The following is a 12,463-nucleotide window of genomic DNA, read 5'->3' as shown; positions in this document are numbered from 1 at the left end:
CTCTACTTCCAGCCAATGGTCGAATTTCTATCAGTCTAAAGGGAAGTCAGAGGTAAATAATTCCTAATTTAATTTCATTCTATTATCTGCTATGTTTTTGTATATGAACTTTCAGGGCCTGTTTGTTTTTAGGGGCAATATGACCCCATGACCTTCCCGCTATTTTGTTTTTGAACATACGGATTTTGTGAAATGCCTGAGTGCTCCTTTGAGACTCACAGATTTAGAGCATCTGTTCAAGAAATTAATATGATTATTATTAACCAAAAGAGTGTTCTGGTGATAATTATATGTGCCCTTGATAATGTTTCCATAGTGGTTCCATTTAATGCAAGGTCATGTGATTGGCTTCCTTTGCAGTTTTCCTCATATACAGAGGATTAGTCTATGCATGTATGAACTCTTGATCTCTCTGTTCCAGTTCTACACATATAATCAGGCTTTATGATTCTCAGGGAGCTGGTCTGCCTTTTATTTGATATAGAAAGGACTGGATGAGAAAAATGATATTTTTTCAGCTGTGAAGTCTGTTATTGTCAAAATATCAACGGCAGATTGCTGCTGCCAAGTTTCACAAAGAAAAAGAATTTCCTTCCTGAAGATTTGTAGAATTAGTTCCAATGAAAATGAAAAATGATAATAGAGTTTTGGTTTTTAAAATAAGAATACTGAATCCTTCTGCAGTGCTACCTGCTGGATTCGTTACAGCTCGTCTGTCTGGCAGGAAATGCCAAGATTAGTGTTTGTCCTAAAGACTACACCACACATGCCTTTCACCATCTTGTCAGCCAAATCTCAACCAACATATCTACAAATCCCTTTCTGTGGCTGGAACTGTCTTTACTGTGGTCCAATCTGTGTCCAGAATCTTTCTGCAAACTGCTTACCATTTATTTAAAAATATAGCGAAGATTAATGCTCTCAATCAGCTTAATCTTTTATCACATATGGGTTGGGGTTTGTATGGGTTTTGAAAGTGAAGAGTAAGATCCCTGCAGGAAAAAAAACAGCTCAAGTTAGGTTTAGAAACAGCTGGTAGCGGGTCATTTCAAGCTGGTCATGGCTGGATTTTACACCAGTATGTATGAGTAGGAGACAACAGCGCGTGTATAAAGTCATGGTCCTCAACCGGACAACCCTTTGAGCAAATCATTTCCTGGATTCAAATTCCGAAAAGTTTGTTCTGCTGACATACTTGATACTTTCGAACCAGAAACTGTCAGGAGAGGTCTGGTTCTTATTTCTGGGCTTGGCATTGTTTTGCAGTGAATGTTGTGCTTTGTTTTTGTAGTCTAGACAAGTACAGCAAGACAGTACTGACACTGTTTGATTGTGAGTCAAGATGAGAAATCAATTCACTCAAATACTTATCTTTTGGCTGACCAGTTAAGCCAGCCTCAGCAGAGGTTCCTGTCTTAGCATTGGTCAGGCAGTTATTGTTGAAGCTGCTCTGGCATAAAGAAAGCTTTCTAGATCTACTGTGGAGGAGCATATGGCCATACGCCAGGCTCTCCACCACATCCAGCCAGACATGGGAATGGACACAGCCCAAACAGTAAAGCCACACTGTGATTCCCACCTCCCTAAGTCTCACATAAATTTTTGAAATCTTTGAAAACAGGATCATCCATATTCACAGGCCGAAATCCTTTAGCCGATCTGCAATTATTTTCTGCAACAGTACTGTGTTGACTAAAAATGTCTACGTCTAGTTGTCGCCTACTTTTCTTCTCTTATCTCTTAATATGCAAGTAATTTCACTCTACTGTCTCTCTTATTCATATCCTGTCCCTGTATTCTCCCCCCAGCCCAGGGAATCCACAGAGAGGTTAAGGAAACATTACTGAAAATAGAGGAGGTCAGGCAGTTACAAGAATGCATGTGAAGATGGGAATCATGTTCATTTCACAACACTCCCAGAAGTGGACAATTGATACGGGTCATTGCTGTCTAGAATAAGCAGGATTTCGTCTGTCAGGGTCAGTGAATTAACTTTCAATCCACACAATTCTGTGTTGGCATATCATTAAACCAGAACTGCCTGTCCATTGCCCTCAGACTGATATACAAAGACCCCCTATTAAATTATGCTGGTAAGGGCAAATACAGTTATAATATAAGCAATATACTTTTCTTAACAAGTGCAAACATTGTAACAACAAATTAAAATAGTGTGCAAAAATCTGATCTCTAACATGTATTACAAGCACTTACATACGTGCCCTAAAATGTTGTCCATTTTATCAAAATTCAGTGCAAACCAGAATATGCTGGAGAAGCATTCAGACCCCACAAGATGATCATGGTGCTGTGCAGCTGCAAGATGATGGGTAGCACTGTTGCTATAGGAGAGCATGAAACACAGAGAAGCAGAACCTGTGTGAGTTGTCTTCATCCACAGTCAGTCATGCATTTTGAGGCCTTGTGAGGCCTTTTGATGGATAATCATGCCTACAAAATTAGTTGTCAGAGGGCTGTCATTGTCAGATCAAAAAACAATTTTATTGTACTAGGGAACCTTTTGAGCGCAGTAATTCATGACATCATTACATTTTTTACATTTTATGATTAATGGGTTATCCACATAAAATTGGAAGAAGCTACTAATGCAAGTAATGGAAGCAATGTCAATGAGTTATTGTAGTGTTGTGTCTCAGTGGAAATGTATGCTATAATCTGAGCATAATTTATATAGCCAAAACCAATTATTTCAATTAGTTGATAATATCAGGTCAGACAAGACGAATCTATCAGGAAAATGCCCTACACGGCACCGGATCATTTGTCTGAAGTACAGAATACCTATTCATCAGTGTTGTGTCCCTCCTAAGGACATACAGAATAAAATAAAGGATGCACCGAATGGTGACTATCAAAGCAGGGAATTTCTTGGAATGAAACCAGACTCTTGCTTGTAAAGTGACCTACTCGGTGGTGGAAATGTATTTAATCCACTGCATAACACTTTTGCACAGTGTATCTCTTGCCGCCACATTGACAGTAACCTTTTATTCAATCTGTCATATACCAGCCTCTTTTACCAATCAGAAAGCAATGTTTAACTGTGACTGTACAAACAGTTCTCTTTCTTAAACAAGTAACCAATCTAAACATGGCTTAAGTTAACCACAGTCAGTTGACTTACAAGCCACACTGCTGAAGGTGTCGGTTTGTGGGCCTTTTTCCCTGTTATGCACAAAGAAGATGCATATTATATTTTATGAATATTATATATATATATATATATGTGTGCCTGTGAGAACATATAAAGCTAACTCAGTTCATACACAGATAACCCAAGTTAATGCAACCACATACTGTTAACAAAATGTTAATGCTGGCTTTCCAGAGGTCACGTAAATACAATAGTATAGGATCAATATTAACATATGTTCCGATTTCCAAATCATAGTAAGTGAACCCCTCCATTTATCACACCTTCAAATCCATAAAAAATCAGGTGTTCCAGATTAGGTGCCAATGATAAGAACCTCCTTAGGGAGTGCAGGTGGAACTGTCTTATTTAAATCTGGCATCTAGGGTCTGCTGTTCTCTTTGCTATGAATTGCGTGATGTCATCATGCCAAGATCTAAAGAGCTCTCTTATGCCTTCAGAAGAAAATGTGGATGCCTATGAGTCTGGCAAGGGATTTAAAAAGATATCCAAATTATTTGAAATAAATCATTGCACTGTAAGTGGTGTAGATTTCAAACGACTGCCAATTTCTCCATGACTGGCCGCCCCAGCAATTTCAGCCCAAGAGCAGACTGTTTGATGCAAAAATAAGTCTCCAAGAACCCCCACATTTCTTCACAGGATCCGCAGGTAACTCTTGCAACTGTCGGTGTCAAAGTGCACATGAAAATGAGATTGGACCTGCATGGGAGGTGTGCCAGGAAAAAGCCTTTGCTATCAAAAAAGAACATTAAAGCAAGACATATAGGCAAAGACCAGGCCTTTTGGAATAATGTGCTCTGGACAGACAAATCAAAAATAGAGTTGTTTGGCCACAGACACAGTAGACATGTTTGGCGCAAACCAAATTCTGCATCATATCAAAGAGTGAGGCTATCTGTCCGAAAGTTGCAGTTGAACCGGAAGTGGACCTTTCAACAGGATAATGATCCTAAGCACACTAGCAAATGCACCAAGGAATGGCTCAAAAAGAAGCCATGGAGGGTTATGGAATGGCCTAGCCAAAGCCCAGATTTGAATACCATTGAAATCTTGTGGGGGGATTTGAAATGGGCAGTACATGCAAGAAAACGCTCAAACATCTTGCAACTGAAGGAATTTTGCATGGAAGAAAATTTCAACGAGACAATGTCAAGAGACTGGAGGACAATTATGCAAAACGCCTAAAAGTTATAATTTCTGCTAAAAGGAGCAATACTTCTACGTCCAAATGCTTCTAAGGCCAAGGGTTTGCTTATTTTTTCCACAGAAAAAACTATTGATGTTTTTGTAAAAGTATATCACCTTTAAAGTATATTACCTATAGGCAGGGTATCAAAGAGTATCAAATGTTCACGCAACTCTGGTAATGGGCTTCCTCCAAATCAAAAATAGAGACAGAGACAAAGATGCTCTCACTATTTACTAGGGATGTGTACCGAGAGCCGGTATTTTTTGGTACCGGTTCCTAATTGGTCGGTACCAGAGTACCGCTAAAGATTCTGGACAAATGATACGGTTTTCGGTATTTTTTAAGAGTCTACCAAACCGTCGCGTAATTATGACACTGCCGCAGTCGACAGGTTATGACGCAGCGCCCCGTTGTCTTCTCTAGTAGTCAATATGTCGGCCGTAAGAGCTAAGCGCTCCAAGGTATGGGCTCACTTCATCAAACTCAATGAATCCTCGGCTCAATGCAATATATGCAAGAACGTAGTTGCGTCAAAGGGGGGTAACACCAGCAACATTATGAAACACTTGCAGTCTACCCATAGCATAAAGCTGAAAGAGTGCGGCATGTTTGACTGCCTAAACAATGCGTCTAAAGTTAGCATTAACACCGTAAGTTAAGCTTCTGTTCTGTTGAAGCATTATCACATTGACAGTTACCTTTAAGGCTGTATGGAGCTGCCTGCTCGTTTTTTTGACATACCTCACACTGCACATGTTGACTTGCTAAGGGCTTAAAAGGCAGGTGCTGTAAGTTGTTTAATGATGTTGCTGGTGTTACCCCCCTTGTGGTAATAAAAAACGATTGAATCTTTTACCATCTTGTAATGTCTTTATTTTATACACTAAATTACACTCCGTGGTATCAATAAGAGTATCGATAAATACCGGCATCGGTATTGGTATCGGTATCAATAAAATCCTAACGATACACATCCCTACTATTCACAGGCTTGAAGATTGAAAAGGGTGTCTCTGGCCTTTATATCCATCAGTCTTAACATTTCCACTATCGTGCCCAAAGGGGGCTGACTGTAACTGCAGAAACCTAAGGCTTCTGTAGTGATATTGACTATAGCCACATTCTCATTTCCTGTTCCTTTTTTCTTCTATGGCTGTTCCAGTCAGAGTGCAGTCTTTAAAGAGTGTGAAACAAAGTCACTCAATTAGCACAGTGACAGGAATGACACAGGAGAGGTTTCTATTGGCACCCTTTAATCCACTTTGTTCCAAATTAATGTAAATGATTGATTGGATTTTCTCTTTGAAAAGCATTGCTTAACTCCCTGGTCTTGCACTTCTGACGAGAAGTACCTAGCACACTCCCTTACCAGAGGGCAACTACTGAACTCAACGTGACTCAACTGAACTACTGAACTTAATATATATAATAATTTGCTTCGTGTGTAATTTAACAATTTCATGCGGGTTTACTATATGCCCTTAGCACAAAACATATACAGTCAGCGAGCACTTTATTAGGTATTTATTAGACTTATTGTTTAGACTTATTAAGTCTTGAGCTGCTGTAGCCTATCCACTGAGATTTGACGTGTTGTATGTTCAGAGATGCTCTTCTGCATACCACTGTTATAATGCATGGCTATTTGCATTACTGTAACCTTCCTGTCAGCTTCGACCTTTTCCTCTGACCTCTCTCATTAACAACATGTTTCTGCCTGCAGAACTGCTGCTCACTGGAGGTTTTTTGTTTTTTGCACCATTCTCTGCTAACTCTTGAGACTGTTGTACAAGTTTACCTAATAAAGTGAGCACTGAGTATATATACAGTACTATGCAAAGGTTTTAGGCAGGTGTGAAAAAATGCTGTAAAATAAGAATGCTTTCAAAAATAGAAATGTTAATAGTTTATTTTTTATCAATTAACAAAATGCATGCAAGTGAATGAACAGAAGAAAAATCTAGATCAAATCAATATTTGGTGTGACAACCCTTTGCCTTCAAAACAGCATTTTCTTCTGTTCACTGACTTTTCATTTTGTAAATAATTATAAATATTTCCACTTTTGAAAGCATTCGTATATTACCTATAGGCAGGGTATCAAAGAGGATCAAATGTTGGCTTGTCCAAATATGTTGAAAAACTGAACAATTTCTATGGGGTGTACATATTCTCACATGACTGTAGTCTCTAAAAGGGATTAAGAGATGCAATTGGCTATAAGGGTTTTATAGACATTGTCTTGGCAGACATCCAATAGGCAGCAGCCAATTCCATTATACAGCATATGTGGCTGTGTCCAGAACTGCTTTTAGACATTCGTAGGTTCCCCATTCAACATCAAGTCATGCCACTCTGGTAATGGGTTTCCTTCAAATCAGAAATAGCCCTACTGGCTCAGACAAGACAGAGACAACGATGCACTCACTATTCACAGGTTTGAAGATTGAAAAGGGTGTCTCTGGGCTTTATATCCATCAGTCTTAACATTTCCACTATCGCGCCCAAAGGGGACTGACTGTAACTTCTGCACAGTACTTTATATCAGGGAACGGTCATGCTTAATTGGTAGCAATCATAGAAACTGCTGTTGTGAGAGAAATCCAGCAGCATGCACTGCTTGTACATGTTTATACCCTCAAATACTGCATTCAAAGAGGTAGGCCATGCACGAATGAACAATGAGGCCTTACGCATCCACATAACAGTAGATATAGCTACAGTAGATGAATTGAGAAAGAAGGAAGTTTCACCAATGGAAGATAAACAACTTGCTCCCACATTGCTGGGAGCTCAAAAGTTGAATAAACATCGGAACACAATACAGACAAGTAGGCCTGCATTTCAACACTAATTCAGCTTAAGCTAGATTTTCAAGCAGTTAGTAGCTGGTTCTGACCAGTTCCCAGCTTGACATGGTTTGACCAACTCATACCCAGCAAGACCAGCTTCATGACCAGCTTGGCCATGCTATATATATTTATATATATATATATATATATATATATATATATATATATATATATATATATATATGTATATATATATATAGCATGGCCGTATACATACTGTATATATACACAGTCTATACACTCACTGTGCACTTTATTAGAAACATTTTTACTTTATTACACCTACTTATTCATGTGATTATCTAAACAACCAATTGTGTGGCAGCAGTGCAATGCATACAATCATGTACATATGCTTCAGTTAATGTTCACATCAACAAACAGACAGAAACGCCTTGTTAATGAGAGACATCAGAGGAGAATGGCCAGACTGGTCAAAGCTGATAGGAAGGTGACAGTAACGCAAATAACCACAACATTACAACAGTGGTATGCAAAGGAGAATCTCTGAACACACAAGTCAATAGGCTAAGTCTAAAAACAAAAGTGTAATAAATAACTAGTAAAGTGCTCATTGAGTGTATAGTATAGTATAGTATAGTATAGTATAGTATAGTATAGTATAGTACCTGTGCCCATTGATACATGCATATGAGTGCATGTGTGTCTCTGTCTGCTGGTATGCCCGTGAGCCCATACATGGGTGTGCATGTCTATGTAAATGAGTGTGAAAGTCTAAGAGATCAGAGACCAACAGAACACAGGTAGTGGTTCTAACTCTTGATCAAATCCACGATGCCTACAGTGTTGGGGGTTATACATAAATAACAAATAATTTATGAGGATGTATCTGTTTGACTGAAGGCTACACAGATCATTCACTCGATCAATATTTCATGACAATTGTGTGAGAGACATAATATAAAAACTGGTGGAGGTTGTACTTTTATGCATCAAACAACTTCAAAAAACAAAGCTTGATATGGATGAGTCAAAACAACAAGTGATCTGGCTGACCAGATCTGGTTCCAATCATAAGCCCATGCATTCACTAGAGTCTCAGAGTTTTGCACTTTGTCACACCATATTTTTTGACATCCAGTAACTAAACATGAGCCAAACATATTGATCTGATTTAATCTAACTCACTTAGTATTAGGTACCATATTATACATGTGGCCATAAGGTAATGATCAAGCCACAGGAGTTAAGTACCTTTTTTGACTATTTATTTGTCATTGCCAGGTTTCTGCAATGAATGCAGATGCATTCTTTGGTGGACAGAGAACTGGCTATTTACAAAAGGTGATCTTAGTGTGTTCTTTTATATTTATGTTGTGGAAGTAGCGTAATTGGGATAGGAAGGGCACTGGGTTGTACTCACTGTCCCGGCATTGGGCGCAGACTGTTTGGGTAGCTCCACACTCCTGCACCATCCCCTCCCCAGGCTGGCACTGCTGACAGCACTCCCCGCTGGTTGTGTACGCCCCTGAACTACAGTCCTCTTTGGCCCCCAGAGCCCCCACCAGCTGCAAGCACAGAGAGAGGCATGAAGACCTTTTACATCAATTAAAATGTGAGGCAGTCACAATACACCGGAGTCAAATGTTCATACTGACAGACAAACAAAGGCACAGGCATGCACAACAATGTGAGAATATGCACAACCACAGTGGCGCATAAGCAATTATGGACATACAGTAAGATCCATAATTTTTGGAACAAACGCATATTTTCGGTACATTTATGAAAGGGTACTTTTATATATTTTGGTTTAACCATATAGTCCCCCATTTCAGGGAACTATAATGTTTGGGACAAATGACTTAACAGGTGTTTATGGCTAGTCAGGTGTGTTCAAGTGCAGGTCCTCAGAGAGCTTTCAGCATCTAGTCTTGATAATAGGCTTCTCAGCTTCCTTGACTTTCATTATCACATTATAAGGCTGAAAAATAAGAAAAGGCAGTCAGAAACATGGGTTAAACCTTAGGCTTACCAAAATCAACTGCCTGGAACATCGTTATGGAGAAAAAGGGTACTGGTGAGCTCAGTAATCGCAAAGAGCCTGGTATGCCAAGGAAGACCTCTGCAGTTCATTCTCATAATAATGATGAACACCTGTCCAATGGATCAGAAACACCCTTCAGGAGGGAGGCATGGATGTATGAGTGACTACTCTGCAAAATCAAACCACTGGTTTGACACAAATTCAGAATGGCAAAATGAGTTTTCTGAGAAGTACCTAAAAGCAGTTCTGAAAAAAGGTCTTGTGGACAGATGAGACCAAGATTGACAGAGTGATGACAAGTATAAACTGCCCAAAAAAGTGGTTATGGTTTGGGCATGTATGGTTGCCATAGATACAGCCTTACTTCTCTTAATTGATGAAGTAACTACTGACAGGAGCAGAAGGATTGCTCATCTGCTCATCTGCAAGCCAATACATCCAAACTCATTGGATGGTGCTTCATCCTACAGACAAGACAATGCAACAAAGCAACAAAGGAGATTTTCTCAAGCTAAAATCTTGATCTGAATCCAATTAAACCTGTTTCATATGCTAAGGAGAAAACTTAACTAAACTCAAACAAGGAGGAGCTGAAGATGGCTGCAGTAGTGTTCAATCAATCTACTATTCTTTGACCAGAGCTGGACACTAACCTATGACACTGGGTCTGAAACAGCGTCATGTTACCATATTTTTATCTATTTATTAATTTTTCTTCTAATTGTTGTCTCAGTGAGCACATTAGGTATTAGGTATTTATTACTTCTTGGCTTATTGATTGGTCTACTGTAGCCTATGCACTTTAGAGTGTTCAGAGATGCTCTTCTGTATACCACTGTTTTACTGTGTAGTTATTTGCATTATTGACACCTTCCTGTCAGCTTTGACCTGTCTGGCCCTTGTCCACTGACCTCTATCATTAATAAGGTGTACTTTTGCCCGCAGAACTGCTGCTCACTGGATATTTTTAGTTTTTCGCACCATTCTCAGGAAACTCTACAGACTCTAGAGAATCCTAGGAGATAAGCAGTTTCTGAGATATTCTAACCACTCCGTCTGGCATCAACAATCATTCCACAGTCAAAGACACTTAGATCACATTTCTTCCCCATTCTGACATTTGGTCTGAAAAACAGCTGAACCTCTTGACCGTGTCTGCATGCCTTTAGGCATTTAGTTGCTGCCAAATAATTGTGTACAGGTCTACCTAATAAAGTGCTCAGTGAGTGTATGTTCGATGCAATTTACCATCATGCAAGACCACTGGAGAACTGACTTTCTCTACCTATGCCTTTTAATATCGATTCTCACGCCACCTTTTGTGGTAGTTTCCGATGACAAAGCTCTTGGGAAGCTGGGGTGTGTCACGGGAACCTGTCATCATATGCCGGTGAAAGTTGCCCAATGCACCGAGTGCAGGCAGCACGGTGTACTGTAAAACACTGTGGAGAGTGAAGGCTTGTGATTGATGGAAACAAGCTGTGCTTCGTTTTAACTCCACTCCTTGGAATGTGGCTCTGCAGATGATGCCACTGAACTATTGTCCCCCCAGGGTCTTTTGAGTCAGCAAGCAGGTGGAATTGGCAGCACCTCTACTCTATTGCCCGACCCCTAATTATCATAGCCGGCATTCCCCTCACGTCGCCCCTGGTACACACAACCTCCCCTTGAACATGCACTTCCTGGGTTTGTTGAGCTACTCTCAATGTTTACATATCCAAAGAATGTGGCCACGAGGACTAGGGAAGCACTCAAAATTGTTGAACCGGGTATTAGGTAATTTTAGGCTGTTTCATGTCTCTACCCCAATGGGATATATGAAACTACCAGTGCAAAGTTAAAGCAGAAGAGGACGTGCAGTTTCTACTCAATTTAACTTTATCAGGTACATGTTTTAACAACCTTTGCTGATATCAAAATAAAAAATTAATCATATTAATGGCGGAAGAATTTGCTGAATTGCTGTTTTGACTAATTCAATGCATCTCCGTAGCAAGCAACCTCATGGACAAAACATGCCACAGTAGAGTGATCATAAAAGGCAGTATAGCACTAACTTCCTATATCATAGAGCACTCAACAGACAAGCAAGAGAACAATACACTTTAAGACACTCTGCCAATCCAAGAAGGCAGATTACAATACTCTCAGTCTTATGTACTGTCCTTCAGTTCAAAAGTGTTTTACTGGCATGCCATGACTATATTTTGAGAGCATGTATCAGAAGTGAATTTCAAGAACAGAACATAATGTGTATTTTATAATCTATGAAATTATTGTAGCATTGTGGTTAAGGTACATGACTGGGACCCGCAAGGTTGGTGGTTCGATCCCCGGTGTAGCCACAATAAGAACCGCACAGCCGTTGGGCCCTTGAGCGAGGCCCTTAACCCTGCATTGCTCCAGGGGAGGATTGTCTCCTGCTTAGTCTAATCAAGTGTACGTCGCTCTGGATAAGAGCATCTGCCAAATGTCATTAATGTAATGTAATTCATTTTCGGAATTGAAATGCAACTGATCCTAAACCTCAGATTCACTATTGTTAAATCTGGACAGATAGGAGAAACTCTGAATAAATAATATTGAACCTATAAAGAGAAAGAGAAGAGGCTAGAGCAGTGGACACATATTGATTCACCTCTATTAATCTCAATGAAATGCAAATAATCAAATGTACAGTTACATTCTGTCATTATACTGGAAACAAATAACATTGTAAATGACTACTAAACAACTGAACATGGATGGGCACCTTAAAACAACTGAAATTAGAGGCAGCAATTTAAATTATTTTAAAAAGTAATGTAGAAGTATTTCTTGTCACTTAAGTCATGAACATTTCATTCCACAGAGCAGAGGGACAATGAGTCTTAAATATGGTAGAGCCCGCCTACCAATAACAGATAATTGGTCAGTAATTAGACTGCACCTGGAAACCAATTAACCAAGGCAGCAATCTGCCCGAAAAACGATACTGCCTGGAAAATTAGTAGGAAAACCCTGACATGTACATATTAATCCTATGGGAGGCGTCTCCCGGGCATCTTTGGCAGGTCTAACCTGCCTTTCCCATCAAGGTTTTTATCAATGTATGTTTCAAGTATGCGTCACGTAAGGATGTAAATAACCCACAGCGCTTGAGATTTCACATTGACAAACTAGTCTGAAAGTGAAACCAACTCTATTTTTACCCTTCAATTCTATTATTTAACAGAAAGCCCTGAAGCAGAGGAAAG

General features: G+C 39.6%; 1 protein-coding gene across 1 annotated transcript in view; it reads right to left on the bottom strand.

Moving 5' to 3' along the window:
- Positions 1-12,463, bottom strand: part of LOC133122989 (tumor necrosis factor receptor superfamily member 16-like) — a 48,179-nt gene that overhangs the window by 32,202 nt on the left and 3,514 nt on the right. Inside the window, exon 2 of the mRNA XM_061233321.1 lies at positions 8,604-8,748. Coding sequence (XP_061089305.1) covers positions 8,604-8,748 — 145 coding nt within the window. The remainder of the gene's footprint in view (positions 1-8,603; positions 8,749-12,463) is intronic.

Source organism: Conger conger, chromosome 2 (assembly GCF_963514075.1).
Source record: "Conger conger chromosome 2, fConCon1.1, whole genome shotgun sequence".
NCBI classification, from domain to species: domain Eukaryota; kingdom Metazoa; phylum Chordata; class Actinopteri; order Anguilliformes; family Congridae; genus Conger; species Conger conger.
The sequence above is the reverse complement of the archived record's forward strand: the minus strand, read 5'-3'. Positions and strand labels throughout refer to the sequence as shown.